This window comes from Clarias gariepinus, chromosome 5 (assembly GCF_024256425.1).
Source record: "Clarias gariepinus isolate MV-2021 ecotype Netherlands chromosome 5, CGAR_prim_01v2, whole genome shotgun sequence".
Classification (NCBI taxonomy): domain Eukaryota; kingdom Metazoa; phylum Chordata; class Actinopteri; order Siluriformes; family Clariidae; genus Clarias; species Clarias gariepinus.
In genome coordinates, this window is record NC_071104.1 from 22,905,192 (window position 1) to 22,922,493 (window position 17,302).

Below are 17,302 nucleotides of genomic sequence, written 5' to 3' on the forward strand. Positions count from 1 at the left end.
TGCAAATGTGCTCTATAGAGCAGACAGGGACATGTCAAGAAGACCTTCTGAAAAGATAATTAACTAATTACATTATTCATGTACTTACTGCATTTACAATGGCCTTCTGTTCATTAAGTCTGAGCCTTGTTTTACTTTGCTCCAACTGCTTGTATTTTACACTTATCAAGAATTTTTACTCAAACAATTAGCAGAACCTACTCAATTCCTGTTACACAATCACATTTAGTTTTAATTACACAATAGTTTAATAATGTTAATATGTCTACAAATAATTATCCATCCATCTAGAAACCTCTAAAGTCCAAATAATCCAACAAACACAGACCCTGAGGCAGGAATTCAATCTGTATCTTGGACAATGGCACAATTGTGGGAATGGCATTTAGCCTCATCTGCATGTCTTTGAATTGGGAGAGGAAACCTGGGGGAAACCCACCAAGCATGGGGAGAACCTGCACACACCATGCACACAGTATTGGGAATTTTATGAATTGGGAATATATAGGCAATAGTACTAACCACTATGCCACCCTGCTGCCTTCTAGAAAAAGTCAATTTAGGAAACTTTCCTACTTTGAAATAAAAACGCGTTATACCTATCAATACACTGTTAGTGAATACTTTACACCATTAGTTTTGTAGTCTATTTGTGGATCGTTACGGGTTAATGATTTCCCAATTTGAAATGGTTGTCATGGCAACGGTGACTACCGGCGCGCGTGTGGTGTTTAATGTCACAGAGTTCAGCTTTCACTTCTTGTCCTGCAGGCTGGGAATAGCGAGACCTCTGCGGTTCTGCACTAACTTGGAGCGTATTTTGGATCTTTTTGACACTTAAACACTGGCCATTAGTTTTAAATGTGTTGTGTCTCAGACGTTGCTTGTAAGTTGTAAGCAAACGTTTTGACCTTGAATAGAAATCAGATTCGGACCTTTGAGTATTAGTTTTGAGAGCAGTACGTCAGAATCACACGGTTATCTGGCGCGTGATTTGCGCGTGTGTTTTGTCCTAACTTGCGACCCGTAGATTTTCCTCAGCGCGTGAAACATGGCGAGTACAGGCGGTCGGTTAGCGACGGATAGTGACCTTCTAAGATACTCCGAATATACAGCCACATCTAACCAGCGGAGTGAGACAGAGATTGACAAACGTTTTGTGAGTAAACTCCTTTGTGTGGCTTTTAGGGCTTGTGTTAATTTTTAACATGTTTATCAGGTTAGCCAGACAACCAGCTGTTATGAATGTGACTTTGGTTAGCTAGCTAACGTGTTACCTTCATATGCGCTGGAGGTAACCTGTTAGCTGTTTAGTTTTTTATTTTTTATTATTCGTTTAACTTAGTTCGTTTACACTTTAATTGGTTTATTCGTATATTCTTAAGTAGGGATAAAAAAGGTCCACTGTGTATCAGTTTTAATATAGTGTCAGTACCGAGTAACTTAGCTCTTAAAGTGTAAAGCTGGTGAATTATGAGCATAACATGGTAAAATCCAGGAAAATGTGTTGGTTTGTTATTTCCAGGGCAGCACATTGATTGCAGTCGGGCTTGGTGTCGCAGCAGCAGGGTTTGCAGGTAAGATAAACCGATAAAGTGAATAAATGTTCAGAAATACGTTCAGCGTCATGACACAGCATGTGTGTTCATCTGTCATATTTACAAACACGTGCACAGCACAGGGTTCAGCTCTTACCCTCTGCACTGTCTCCTCACTGGGCCAGTAATGCATCTCTCATCTGTGCACGAAGCACCTGCTTCTGATTTCACCCGGAAGTTAAAAAGGGCAAAATAAATTTAGAGCTGGAAACAATAGACACCGAGTCTAGCTTTTTATCTTTTACAGAAGTGTTTTAATTATTTGTTTATGTAGTATACATTTGTTTTACTTTTGTTTTTCTTTGATTTTGTCACATATATAGAATTTTTATCATTTGTTGTCTGGTTAGTCTCAGTACTGAAGAAACTTCCGTCAGTCAACGTTGGCATCTACATGAGCATTGAGACATATCTTTAAAAAAATACATTTTAACTCCTAATTTACAGGGAGCAAATGTTTTTTAAATACTGAACATATTTTATAACTTGAAATGCTATTTAAACAGCTTATGTGTTTTGCTTAATGTAAATGATGCTCGTGACTGAGGGTGTTTTCACCTTAGGCATGATTGATTTATATTCTGTCCAGGAATGATTGCCCCTAACCATCCTTGCTGGCCAGCATTCACATTACAGTACTTTTGCATATTTACATGCTTCAGGTAGCATTATGCACCTACTTGATTTGTGTGCCGCCATCAAGCACAAGGGAAGAAGAGAACAAGGAAGCAACCCTTTGTGCTACGCTTAATATTATTGATATTTTGGAAGAAATGTCAAGACCAACGTCTCATGTTCCTTCCTACTTTATCAACTATGGCTGAGTAGGTCAGAGGATGAGATTGGCATTGGCACTAAAGATGTTGCGTATAAACAGTGATTGGCTTACATATTTCATTCGATTGTATAGCTGTATTGTTTCTGAGACCCCTTTTTTTGGCAAATTCAGACACGGTTCCCGAGCGCGGAATGATTGTGTTCCCAGAAACGATGCCGGGCTCTAATGTCATCCGAAGATTGTTAACCCTAGTTCGATTCCCTGGTGATGCTTAGCAGTAGGAGTGGGGAGCCCTGTTTTTCGAGTGAATGTGTTACGCTGCCCACAATGAATGTGACTAAATTGGAAAAGTTCAAAATAATATGTTGTAAATGCTAGATAATGTGAAAATATTAAATAGTACATGATACGCACTGTTTTGGTATTATGTTTTGCAAGTTAGTGTAGGCAGACTGATATGTGGCACTGCAATACATTTGTACATATGTGTAATATAAAATATTAAACCCATTTTAAATGTTTTACAGTAAGAGTTAATTCCTCAGAAGATCTTCATGAAGATTAACAATGTCAGGGTTGCCATTAGCACAAAAACCTCCAAAGCTTTCTCTGCATAAAATGAATGACTTGTTGTCTTGGTACTCTTTTAACAGCCTAAGCGTAAGCCTAAGGTAATTTATAATCCCAACTCCTGTCATCAGGGCATTTACTTTAGTCTTTATTTGTAGGTGTATCTGCCCACCTCGCTACCTTCATATAATAGGTAATGATTCCTAATAGGCCCAATATCTAACCAAGATTGTATGAGGTCATAATGGAACAGCACTTGTGGTTGCTTTAAGGAAGTTACCTAATTCCTCTTTCAGTACAATTTTCCTGCCAAAATTCTCTTTCCAAGCAGTGTGTGGTTTGTTAAGCAGAAAGGATTTGGCTCAGAGAGGAGTGAGCCTTTTAGAAGTTGAAAGTAAAATAACTTTGCCCACTTAACAATATCTTTGAGCATGTCATAAAATATTTTACAATTATCCACAGTAAATTCTCATTAGAAAAAAACAAATACTGTAAAAGGGCTTTATTTTAATATCATCTTTTATATGTTTGTGACCTCACAACGGGTTAAATTTACATACATGCAGTACCAGTCAAATGTTTAAACATAAGTTTGGATTTATTTTCTACATTTTAAATCCAGAAACTGGACTACCAAATAAGGTAATTAAGTAACAACAATAGGGCTGCAACTATAAATAAACTAAAACTAAAGGGTACAATTAAAAATAAAGGGTAAATTTAACTAGGAAAGAATAAGATAAAATATACAAATAAAAGTTAAAAATAAAATAACTGTACAAAAAAAATACACAATATAGAAAAATATATGGAGAATATATGAAGAAATGTAGAACAATAAGAGCAGCGGAATAAATGGTAATAAAAGAATGGTAATGTCCATGGTTGTGCAATCCACATATTTAAAGTGACTTATGCAGTGCAAATATACTTAAAGTGATTTATTTAAAGTGACTTGTGATGGAGTGATTTGATGACCACGAAGTGTAGTTGTGCAACAGAACTAAAATCTTTAGAAAGTGCACAAACATGCTGCTCCTTAAGCTGTTATAATAATAGAATAGAAATGGACTAACACAAAAAACATATACATGTATACTTTACATCTTCCAGATATATACAGTGGAACCTTGGATTACGAGCATAATTTCTTCCGGAAGCGGTTCGTATTCCACAACACTTGTATATCCAAATTTAATTTTTAAAAACACACCAACGGAATCACTGCTGTAAAGTAAAAATAAAACAAATTAACCTGCACTTTACCTTGAAAAAGGATCGCGACAGAGCAGTGTTTCTGCATAGAGCAGAGAGAAAAAGTGTATGTGTGTGTCTGTAAAGGTGAAAGTAGGATGGGTCTGTGTGTGTGTGTTTCACACAACAGGCAAAGAGCAGGGTAAGCCTTGAGCAGAGAGAGAGTGTGGATTTTTAACGTCTCTAATAAGACTTGCTTTTGCTTTACATGCACGCTATACACACACACGCATACAGACACAAAATAAAAGATGTTTCACGCACACACGTGATCACAGTGTTATAGTAAACAGTACAGGCGTGCACAGATATTGATTATAGCAGTAAGAGACGCGCACTAGGATTCAGCAGGGCAGACATTTACCAGATTACATATTTCTCTGCCTTTGCCATGTATCTTTCCTCTACCTCCGTATAGTACCTCCGACACCTGTGGTTAGTGTTATAGTAAACAGTACATGCACACACGTGCACGGATGTTGATTATACCAGTAAAAGACGTGCACTAAGACCCAGCAGGAGAGTCGATTACCCACAATTCCACAGCGCAAGAGAGAGAAAAACTGTTGACTCAGTGTTGACTATGTGACGCTAGGTGCCAAAACAAAAAGCGCATGCATGCTACATGATAATCGGTACTCGTAAACCAAGACTGTTTTGCAAGTCAAAATTTATTAAAAATCTTTGCTCGTCAAACCGCATTACTTGCAATCCAAGGTTTCACTGTACTTTGTATTTTTTTTTTATGTAAAAGTTTTCTAGTTTTACTGTTGTCTGTGCATTATTCCTATTTTATTATGACTGTGCAGACCATTAGAAACTGCAGGCTCTGCAACTTGAGCTGAGTTAGAGGTGTGACTTCTGGCTTGGGTAATTTCACTGAGTGTGATAACCAGAATCTACATAACAGAAGCTGTTAACTGCTTTGAGGAGGGAAAGTTCAGCTTCTGTGGGAAGTAGAAATAGGGGCTTATAGCTTGCTTTGAGCCAAAGATTTCCAGGAATTCTAGTGCTAAATATATGCTTAACGGCATTTTAATAAAGTTTTGTGTAGGAGTTCTTGTTCTTAAACTGACAACAAGATTTAGATTTTTGCTGCGAATGCATATTTATGTTAGATGTCAGTTATCAGTCTCGTTCATTACTTATAATGGGTTTCGCCATTGGCCCTGAAAATAAATCATATTGGTCGACCCCTAATCAATCAAAACTTAAGGTGGATGGGATAAAGCAGCAGAATATTACATAAAGTTCCATGCTTGTCAGCCAGAAAAAAATTCTGAGGACATCATGGCTACAGTAACTGAGCAGACTGGAAATAGATTGGTTGTTTGGTTTGTTTGTACATTTATTTATTAATTTTTTTCTGTGTTCATTTATTTATTTATTCCAATCCTCAAGTATCTAGTTTACTATTTATTAAGCCTATACACATAAGAGCCTTTCATTTTGCATCCTTGCTTGACAAGGCCAATGTTTTGTGCGTGCTGGGATGATTTTCTGCTCACCATGGTTGTAATGTATGATTAAATGAGTTGCTAAATCCTTTTTGGCAGCTCAAACCAATTTGGTCATTTTCTGCTGACCTCTCATTAACAAGGCACTTCCGCCAACACAACTGTTACTCACTCAGTCTTTATTGTTTACACAAAATGGTGCAAAAAAAGTCTGTTGTGTATAAACATCTCATGAGATCAGCAAGTACTCAAAACAGCCCATATGGCACCAACAACCATACCACGGTTAAAATGGATGGCATCACTTTTCCCCCTCATTTGATGCTTGACATAAATATTCACCTCACAAAATATTGCATAATTTCATGCATTGTGCTGCTGCCACGAGTGACTCACTGAGCCGGTGTACAGGTGCCCCTATCAAGGTGCATATACAATATACCTAATACATGCATATATATATATATATATATATATATATATATATATATATATATATATATATAAATTAAATGTATGTATTAGGTATATTGTATATGCACCTTGGTAAAGACTGAGTGCTACTGAAATTATAAATTATATATGTATGTAATTCCAGTAGAAGTCTTCTGTGTTGACACTTTTATGTTGGATGCTGGTTTGGTTCAGGAATAAAAACACAGATGATGGCAGTTGACCAACACTGTGGCCACATAATACGTAGGAAAATGGAATGGAGACTTTTCCATGTATTAAACATGACTAAATGCAGTTTAGTGTTTGGCTTTCCCTTTATGCCAAATATTCTAATCCCTCAATTTGTTAAATAGATCAAACACAATTAACTAAATAATCTTCTTTAACCCATTAATCTCTTTAATCTTCACATTTATTGTAGGTCGATACGCGTTCCACTTATGGAAACCTCTTGGTCAAGCAATTACACAAACTGCCAGAAAGTTTCCCTCTACTGTAAGTAAGAAAAAACATTTTGTTAACTCTTAAAAAATATATTGTTTTTCACATATCTTGTATTTAACATCTTTTGAATCCTACGGTTTCAGAGCCATTTTAGGCAATAATTTTTAATATTTGTTTTTAATTTACCCCATGTTAAGTTTTGTGCTGCATGTTGTATGACCTGAAATGTTTCTGGCTTGTTAACCTTGCACTTGTGGGGTTTTACTCTTGTGGAGCTACAGTTTCACCCCAGGCTTGAGTTCACATTGAATTTCCTCAGTCCTGTGAGGTTCTGGCATGCTTACAAACCTCAATTGACCCACAATCCATCACATTAAGATTACCCATCACATATATGTGAGATAATTGGGGTCAGTTAGTGGGCGACGCATATCAAAATCCACACTCTGTTATTGAATGTAAGTATTTTTGCCCTCTCTGGTAGAAAAATACTATTTGCAGTCTACTTGTGAAGAATGTGGAAAAATATCTTATGTGTACTATATCACCCTGAACCTTAAGTTCTCACTAGCAAGTAACTTTTAACCTTTACTTTTCTTCAAGAATGTGCTATACACATTTGGTGAGAAGTCATGTACTTTTTTAGATTTTTCATCCAGTTTAAATTTTCAAATCTAACTGTACATGTGAAATAATTGCAGGTAGGAACTGAAGATGTGAATCTCAGTGAAACTATTGTTGAGCCAATCTTTTAGGTTTGTTACTTTCTAAGACCATGATTTTCTAATAATTGGGAAAATGAAATGTTTCATGTCACTTTTGTGTGAGTCTAGATTAATAATCTATATAAAATTTTGTGTGTAAAGTGAAACATTATGACATTCTGACATATATTAAATGCTTAGGTCAATTAGTTGTCTTCCATTTTTTTTTGGCACAACATACAAAATGTAAGGCTATTCACTTTGCAAATTGTGACCACAGGAGGGCGTGTTCTCCAAGAGGGGATATTTTCTACCCAATTATACTTTCTTATATGGTGCAACCATTTTTCATAAATAGCTTTGACTTGCTTTTCCCTTAGTATTATTAGGCTTATACAGTTATACTGTTTGCTGCATTGTTGCAGAAGGTTATTTTCTGGATTTTCTACAATGAGTAGACCACATCCCTGGGCAATAAGGCCCTGGATTAGAGGGTGCATGTTTCTAAATCTCAAAGCTAGGACAAAAGGTCTTTGTCCAACATATTTCCTTTGCTTATAAGTAGGATTGTGGTATTTATCCAACTGAGACACTTTGCTTTCGTATATAGGAATTCCCCAGGAATGGTTCTGGTCTGTGCATCTGTGCGATACACTCCATAACAAACAGCAGATGCTTTTTAGGGTTTACTTTCCAAGGGAATTCAAAGTCCTGCTTAGTTCCTCTTCCTGTCTCTCAATATGTTACTCCTAGCTTCTCTGCCTAACTCAGCAAGGAGTTTGGGAACAGCTGTAAAAACTAGCCCAAATGTCATAAATGTTTGCTTTTTTTTTCTTTTTAACTTAATTATTACCTGTTGGTCAACATCCAGAGTAGACATTCTTTGAAATAAAAGATTATGCCAGTTTATTCATTTTAAAAAATATATTTTTTTAAACAAATAAGGTAATGAATGGTCTCTCATATTTAATGTTGTTTTTTCTTAACTCAATAATTTGAAAACGCATGCCTGTGTTACATTAATGTTTGCATGGCAATGGCTTGGCTTTTTGTAATAAGCCAAGTGTTGTGTTTTTATTTTTTAAATAATTGTACATATTCTTCCTTTGTCTGAAAATTGTATATTGTAATGCATTTCACCAGGCATTCTCGACACATTATTATAAAGGTGGATTTGAGCAGAAGATGACTAAGCGGGAAGCCAGTCTTATTCTAGGGATCAGGTAAGAATGCAACTGCTGTGTTTTTTTTTTTTAACAGTTTTTATTTATATATTTTTTTTGTTTTAATGTGTCATTTTGTGGATTGGTCTATAAACTGGTACAAGTGACAGGCCACTTGATGTCACTTTGTTGATCACCATATTACTATTGTTGAATCTAGATGAATTGGTCTAGAGCAGTTGAAACATTAGGTGGTTACCAGAATTGCTGTGCAGTGAACGTCAAGATTCTGTGGGATCGTTGTAATCTGTTTAAATCTTGTCTGATACACAGGTGGGTTCATCGTTATTACCTTGAGTGATAAATATCTATCATGCAAAAATTTTCACTTGTTCTTAAGTTAGCCTCAAGACTTAAGTTAGCAGGAAGTGCTTGACACTGTCCTCTAAAGGGTTGACCCCTTTAATGTGAGACAAACTTCTCTTACTCTAACAAGGAAAAGCTAGAGGTAATCAATGTATAGACATAGTTATAGAACGGGCCAGAATACTGCAGGATTACACATTTATAAAATGTTAAATTCAGGTTCCAGCGTAATGGTATATAAATTAAAAGAGTTATATACATTGGGTTTTACATTTTGAGGTAAGATGATAACATTTTAAAAGATCAAGTCTGTTAGCCCAGGTGTCTGAGACAATAACATTTTGTCTTTGTGGTCTTACCCCAGGTAAATGTGAATGCTAATCTCAATGCCAGACTGTGCCTTTGTCTCTACGATAATGTGAAGATCTGGGCAATACTGCTAGGCTATTCAGATAAGCATCTATGCATTTGAAAGGCACTGTTATGCTAAAAAGATCAGGGCTGGGGAACTTTTGTTACCAGGCTGATTTTAATTTATTGGATTTTCTCCCTAACTTAGTCGTGGCCAATTCCTCCCCGTCACTAGGGGGCTCCCACATTAAGGCTACTACTACCATTCAGCCGGGAGGGCCGAAGACTACCCCATGTTTCCTCCGAACCGTGTGACGCCAGCCGACCGCATCTTTTCGAACTGCTTGCATTTCTATGCTTTGTTTAGATTGTATCCACCTCTTTGTATCCTTCCCCCTTGAAATGAATAAACTCTACAGTGCTGAGTTTTAGTCAGACTTGGATGACTACAGCGATGCACAACAAGTTATCAATGAAGAGTAACTTCTGCTTGAAAGATATCCCAATGTCCCCTGGTCTCTGATTCGGCAAAAGAAAAAAGGTCCCAAACATACCCACAGTTTCTGTGTTTCTATGGACAATATTTCTTTAATCTGATTAAAAATATTCTATTCAAGAATCCAGCTTAACTGTGTACATGGACTCTGACCTATGAGATGTATATTCACATGCGTAAAGAATTCAATAAATATGATTTTCTTGCCATGTAAAAAGTGGTTCAGTCCATTTCTAAGTGTCTCATTTGCTGGAAATATAACAAAAGGAGGAGAAGAAATATTTTTCTCTCTGAGGTGAGGTGAGATTAGGTTTCTCAACTTTTCTGATAAATCTCACCTTCTGGGTTATGATTGCTCACTCTTATTCATTCTTAGTGTGATTAGATGGTTTGCTGCCTAAAAATATGAGGAGCCAGTCCTCCCCTCTTTTCTCAGCCAGAGATCCAGTGGATGATAGTAAGCACAGGAGGGAGAGAGATGCTCTCGTGGATTTCACTGATCGGGAGAGGAAGCAAAAATTTTCTTCCCTGAAACTCATTTCCACAACTCTACATTCCGATTTAAAATAAATTCAGTTATGCTGGGTTGGATAAGACTGTTCCAACTGAGGTGGTTACGTGGTGCAATTTTATTCTGATTAGGCTTTTATTTCTGATTATTAGTGGAATATTTTGGTCCATGTGAACACTCACAAATAATCTGAGAACGAGCATTAACTTTACACAGTGCCTGAGATAAAGTTCAGCAGACGAGCGTTTACTCAGATTTGTGCTGAGCATATGAGTGAGGCTCTGGTTTATCTGCTAATTAAAGATGTAAAAGCAAACGGTGAGACTGTTTTAAAATAGGTTCTTCTTGGAACATAGTAAAGGGCAGAGTGTAAGAAAAGTCAAGATATTTTCTCAAATAAGGTTAAGGATAGTAAAATTATATTAGCCGTTGGCTGTTTAGTGCATCATGACGGCTTAAAAGCCAGAACTATATTCTTTCTGGTCAGATAATTACAAATCTTGTAGTCAGATACTTCAACACACATTTAACTTTCGGCTATGTGCCACTGGTTATAAGGAGGGCTCAGACACAAATTATATTTACTTTTATATTGTGATCCTACAGTTAGATGCACAATGAGAGAGTAACTGTACCACACTTGCCACATTTACACAGTAGCACATTTTAATAAAAATCTAAATCTGTGATAATTTAAAAACGGATGGCTAGATGATTTGTATTCTCGGATAGAGCAGAATTTTCGGAATTCAGCACAAAGACAAGGAAGTCTGATGGCTGGAGAGTGAGAGTAGGACCGACAAGATGGCTGTATTAACAAAAATCACGTAACAAGCTCTATATGAACAAAGGCTGTTTCTTTCGCAACATGTTAATGCGCTGAATCACTAGTTTTCCCAGCAAGGCCTGTGGTCCTATTCAAAGACCATCTTTTTGGTTTGTGTCTTAACTTTGATCCTAGTAGGGGTGACGAGTGTAAACTACAGTCTTGTCTTTAGATCTGTGATCTGCTCTGTCCAGGACCACCCAAAATGTCTCTAGTACAAAAGTGTCATCAGGGTTTCACACCACCTGTGACTCACCCTGGCTTTATTACCCTCTATGTGGTCGACTTTGCATCATATGTTTGCTACTCACTTTGGCCTTTTCTCTTTTAAGTTGTCTTTTGCCTACACCCTACAATATCCAGCATTGCTTGACTGTGATTCTTTATTTTACTAAACTATTATATGCCATCAAGTAAAGTTTATAAGCTTGACTAAATACGATTACAGTGCAACCTTGGATTACGAGGCCAAATTTGTTCCGGAAGCGGGCTCGTATTCAAAATACTTGTAAACCGAATTTATTTTCCCATAAGAAATAATGGAAACACAAATTATTCCTTCCACAGCCCAAAAAAATAAATACATAAAAGTAATTAACACCAAAAATTAAGTAAAAATAAAACAAATGAACCTGCACTTTACCTTTAAAAAAAAGTAAAAATAAATCCCGACAGATGAGTGTTTCCGTTTGTGCATGCAGGTGTGTGTGTGAGAAAATCTAAAGTAAGCTCCCCTCCCCCCTTCTCGTCTTACACGTTACACTTCCTCCACTCTTTTTACACGCACGCGCACAACGCAAACACCGTTTTATCGTAAAAATAAATATGAAATCTCTGTAATACCGTTGATTGAGCAACACACTAATGGAATCACTGCTGTAAAGTAAAAATAAAAAAAATGATCTGCACTTTACCTTTGAAAAGAACCTTGACAGAGCAGTGTTTCTGTGTAGAGCAGAGAGAAATGTGTGTGTTTGTGTCTGTGAAGGCGAAAGTAAGAAGAGTATGTGTGTGTGTGTGTGTGGGGGGGGGGGGGGTCTATATAACATTGTAGTGATTATGTCACTGTGTCCAGGGTCCAGTGATACAAACATGGTGTGACAAAAGAAAACATGGCCACGGCAGTTATGCTTTCAATGTCTCCTGAGAGACACATTTAATCAGCACTATTATTCAGTAAGGGGAAAATGGTTGGGCGTTAAAAAAAGCCCCTCTGGCACATAACAATACTACTTTTTAGTGTTTGCAGCCAATTTGTATTTGGTCTCTTTTATTTAATTAGGATTTTTTTCTTTATACGTCTTTTCTTTGCCCTCAGAAGGATATCGTGTCAGTTTGTCTTTCTCTGTATCATTTTGAAACAAGTGCTCTGTTAAAAAGGGTGAGAATAAGCGATTGGACTGATTTACCCTCCCATCTGTGCAGCTTTATAAAGCCATCTGGAGTGCTGTAGCTAATATGAGATCTCAGTCCACGAACTATGATACTGAGGAATCATGCCTAGGCGGTCTGGACTGATGGCATACTGTGTGTTAATGACTACAGCTCTTTTTGAGGAGACATTTTTTGGTAGACTCCTTGAGCTCCTTTCTCTGGTCTCAAGTGACTCTCACAACTAATACTGTTATTATTTAAAACCTTTTTTTTATCAGCGAGGACTTGTATTTATAACTACATAAATAGTGTTTAGCCAGGAAAGTCCACATCCCCCCCGGCCGCCCCACCAAACGGTTCCTATCCCAATCCCCCCAAACGCTCTCGTGTAAAGCGAATATTTAAGAGCCTTTTCTCTGGAAGCTTTATTTTTACCTTTTTTCAGCAGACGCCATCTTGTTTAGACTGATCATTTGTTTCAAACAAGTACAGCACAAGATTTTAATGCAGAGAGGATAATTGGGTACATCATTGTTTGCTATATGACCACTAGGTGGAGTAGTGCCATCATTTAACTTTGATGGTTTTACTCTTGTTTCCCTTTGCACAGTCCAACAACTGCCAAGTCAAAGGTGCGAGAAGCCCATAGGAGGATCATGGTCCTAAATCATCCGGATAAAGGTCAGTGGCTTTTAATTTGCAAGACTTCACAAACAGTTTTTTTTTTTTAACTAATTTTCTTTTGTATTGTGTTCATTGTTTTTATTCAGCAGCACAAATAGAAGGTTAATTGCATTATTATTTCTGACATTTATGCACTATCAAAAGATGTGTGGATATAGATGTGTGTATAACCTTTGCCCAGTGAATCTGCTATTGCCCTGAATTTATCCTTGGTTCTTTAAAATTGTCCAACCCAATCAACTCTAAATAGACACTTTTTTTTTTAAAGACCTGCCCACTGATTTGTTTTCCTGCTCAAGGTTAATGGCTCCCCTCACATCTAGCTTTTCCTTCTACTCCCTGCATTTTTCACAGACCTGAACTGTGTTTGTGTGTGTGTGTGTGTGTGTGTGTGTGTGTGTCTACCTGCCTGCTAACACTCCTCTGCTCCTCCAAGCCACTGTTACAGTGTATGAAATGAGCAATGTGCTTTGTGATGCCTATCTGTGGCTGAAAGATAAGGGCTTTAACCAAAAGCAAGATTCCGTGCAAAGGGGGAGAGACGTGTACTGCAGAGAAATATTGCTCATTAAAGCTGTAGCACGAGCACCCTTGTAGTAGTAACATCCTTTTTGTTATGCGGACGGCATAGGCAAGCAAAATGAGTATCTAATCCTGTCACAGAAAAGAAAAGATCCTCAGTTATGGGCGTCTTCAGCATTTCCTGGCATAAGACGTTGACAGGCGGGACGTTGTACGCTTCATAAATCATCATAAAGACTAATTGCATCCCATGTTTTATCTTAATCTGCTGATCTGACGTCAAACCGGGTTGCAGAGGGAAATTACTCTGTTGTATTGATTAGATGGATGGATTCTTTATACATTACTGTGCACGCATGGCATTTTGACTTTAGTCAGACGACGAGGTCAAGATCAATATGCATGTCATTTGTTCATACGGGTCTCCTGTAACGGCTCTGAGTAATAATATGCAACGATTGTTGGATTAGCCTTCATTAGCTTGCTATGAGTGAATCCATACAGATGTTTGAGCGTGGTCTGGATGCCTGTCTTGTCTTAGTTTAATTGAAGCCTGTTAAAAGCTCGGCTCTTCAAATATTAAAGTACCTGCAAAGCCACATCAGCTACAGGCACTGACGACTTCTCTGCTCTTATGAGGTCGTCAAAGGTGAGCTTAAACATTTTAGATTTAAATTGTCTTCTGTGTGTGTGTGTGTGTGTGTGTGTGTGTGTGTGTTAGCAAGAACCATGTGTAATTAAGTCTTTCACTGCAAGCTGGGTTTCTTTTGCCGCTCCCCCCTCTGGCACAGAGACAGATTAGCAGCCGCTAGCAGCCCTGCTCCCTGATACCTGTTCACTCTCCAGCATGTTCTCCAATTTATAACCGCCACTGCTCCTTTAAACACTCTGTGTGTGTCTGCGTGTGTCTGCGTCTCTCTCTCTTCTAAAGTCTGGATGAGGTTGCAGTGTCATGTTCTCCATGAGTCTGAAGATGTACATGAAGATCCATAAATAAAAATGACATCACACTGTGTGAAGTCATAGGCAGGGAGTAAAAGATTTGTCTTTTAGTCCAAGTGTACCTCAAGCTGATGTGGTATGTTACGAGATTAAGGTGCATTATCCTGCAGCACTACTCGCCCTGGTGTGTTATTGACTGTTGCCTAGTGTCCCGACTGTACACAAACTACAGAATAACACAACGTCATGTTACTGTTAAGGAGAATTCAGAGAAATACCAGTGTGGAAAAAGATCAGGATACAGAGCTCACTTATAGTGAGTCTCTTACTGTCCGGCTCATGAGCTCACAAAGCATCAGGTTTAGTATACATGTTAAATTTGAGCTTAATGTAGTTACTTAAAATGAGCTGGTGGCCATGTTTAGAGATATCCTCAGGTTTAATGAAACTGTGAGTTATATGTTCAAGTACAAAGTGGAAATAGATTGAACCGTTTGCACGAGAAATCGGAAAGCTATAGCTAATATATGTTTAATCTACAATAGAATATATACAGATTCTTCATGTGTGTTTTCAGTCAGATCAGATGCCATTTAGAGCTCACTATTAGCTCCTTCATGTGAGTGGATATATTTAGCATGAAGCTCCAGCATTAGCTGCTTTACATCTGTGCATGGAGTGGAAAAGCAAAGAAAAGGAAAAACACACTAAACATGAGTTGTAATTGCTGCTTCTTCTGCAGGTGGATCTCCATATTTGGCAGCGAAGATCAACGAAGCAAAAGATATTCTTGAGTCTGGCAATCGGAGTTAACCTTCTGTGTTCTTCAAAGCACCATTTACTCACCAATCCTCCTCTCCACTTCTTGAGCTCACATTGACCAGAATCCTCTCGTCTGAGCTCACATGTCCTGACTCAGCCACCTCAAAGGCTCTGCAGTGCTGTTTTCCTAGCCAAGAACCTCAACCTCATGAGAAATGTAAGAGATAGGGAGCATGCACATTTATTAACATCTTTATTACAGGTGTCTTGTAAATGCTTTAGGTGTATGATATGGCTTCAGACTTCAGAAAAAAAAAACATTAGTTTGTCTTTTGCATAAATGTAAGGGTGCAAACATTTGCCTAGAACTAAGCTAGTACAACGTACACCTATGGCTATATAATGTAATTTATAATACTGAATAAACAGACTGAAAAAATGCACGAGCAGTCATTTATGTTGGACCATTGTGGAAACAATCCAGTCAGTCAATCAGTTGCAACTTAATTTGATATCTACAACTGCTTTATTTTTATAAGCCCTGGTGTCAAGCTCGTAGTAAAATAGCCGTTGTGTAAATCACGACCTGAAACAATTGTCATCCTCCTCCTGCCTTCCTCGCTGTCTAGCACTAATGCATGGACTTTGTCAGCTTTTCTCTCCTGGCACAGCCCTGCTTAGGTGCTGTAGCTAATATCGATTACTTGTGTGTGTACAGTAAGTATATCAGAGGTGTGTGTTCTGCTGTTGTCCTGTTACACTCAGACTACCCTGTCGGTTTCTGTTGCTCTGACCCCTCCTGTGACTGCAGCTATTTTCAGCCTGCACTCTTACTGTGAGCCCTGCATGGAGCTTCTGAACAAGCCTGCTCTCTGCATGTTCATCTCCACCATGGTGCATTTCCATTAAGTATTGTAAAATAACAGCCAGGCTTTCTTCATGACTTAACCTGACCAGTGACATAGATTTTTGTATAGGCAGATGTGAACCTCAGAACACATTAATTGACTATAATAGCTTGTACATGTCCCCCCCGTCCCCCCCCCCAAAAAAAAAAAATCTGCATTAACCATAGTGTTAAATGCATTCATGTCTTTGCTATATGTTTTCTTCATATCAAAGATCACAAATGGTTTTTCATTTGGTTTGCAAAAGCAAGGCCAGCTCTTTTTGCTCTAATGGTAAGGGTCAGGATGAGTTTAGTGTATAAATATGTGCGAGCTAGGTTGCATCTTGGACTCCCCATATCTGCCAGGTTATTAAATTCCATTTCACAGCAAAACCTTTGAGTCATGAGATGAACAGAGCCAAGAACTCTCAGACTTTGTGACCTATATTTTAAGCTCTGTTTGCTATGAAGCCTTGGAGTCTTTATGAAAAGAGATGTGATGGATGTGTTAAACTAAACACAAAATGAAAAGCAGAATATTGCCAAAAAGAAAGCCTTGTAATATAAGTCCAAAAATGTGCACCCTATATTATAGGTTCAGAGTCCAGCTGGTGTTAAGAACTGGTTCTTGGAAAATGCTTCTTTGAAAGAAAAAAACCCCCAAAAAAGTCTGTCTTTCTGAAATGTATGTCATAATTTAATATATGAGATTTCTTGTTCATTTTTTCCTAGTGTTTTCCTAAGGGGATGTTAACAGAAATTGTGTAAATATGATTGAACTATGCATCATGCAGTTTCTACAACACAATACAAACAGTGTCTTGATTATGTTGAGCAGTGTAAATGATCTTCATACTGATTAACAGTGTCACAAACACAAGGGGTGCTTAAGACAAGCAGGGAATTGTCCCAAAATTTCTCATGAATAAAAAGTGTAAGACTGATTTACATTTACCGATGACATTTACAGAATATTTTAAGCATAGTACGGTGATGGGACTTATTCGCAGTAAAACATTTGAATAGTGTAAATATTTTTGAGATCACTGTAGTCGTTCCTGTGAACATTCAGCAAGGGGGACACCAACGGATAATTTGTCGCCAACATGTGGAAGAGACGCATCTGTCTGGGAACTGTACACACGATCATTCACC

General features: G+C 37.7%; 1 protein-coding gene across 1 annotated transcript; it reads left to right on the forward strand.

Annotated features, from left to right (window-relative positions):
- The first annotated feature begins 912 nt into the window (after positions 1-912).
- dnajc15 (DnaJ (Hsp40) homolog, subfamily C, member 15) lies at positions 913-15,699 on the forward strand. Its single transcript, XM_053496781.1, has 6 exons — positions 913-1,159; positions 1,526-1,577; positions 6,535-6,608; positions 8,405-8,484; positions 12,959-13,029; positions 15,239-15,699. Exons 1-6 carry the CDS (start codon positions 1,052-1,054, stop codon positions 15,307-15,309), a joined length of 456 nt encoding a protein of 151 aa, XP_053352756.1. The 5' UTR covers positions 913-1,051; the 3' UTR covers positions 15,310-15,699.
- Positions 15,700-17,302: the final 1,603 nt, after the last annotated feature.

What these genes read in the sequence shown, in the direction of transcription:
- dnajc15 (XM_053496781.1), top strand. Translation starts at nt 1,052, where the DNA reads ATGGCGAGTACAGGCGGTCGGTTAGCGACGGATAGTGACCTTCTAAGA. An exon ending in CAGAGATTGACAAACGTTTT is followed by an intron (nt 1,160 to 1,525) that starts GTGAGTAAACTC and finishes TGTTATTTCCAG; the next exon opens with GGCAGCACATTGATTGCAGT. An exon ending in CGCAGCAGCAGGGTTTGCAG is followed by an intron (nt 1,578 to 6,534) that starts GTAAGATAAACC and finishes CATTTATTGTAG; the next exon opens with GTCGATACGCGTTCCACTTA.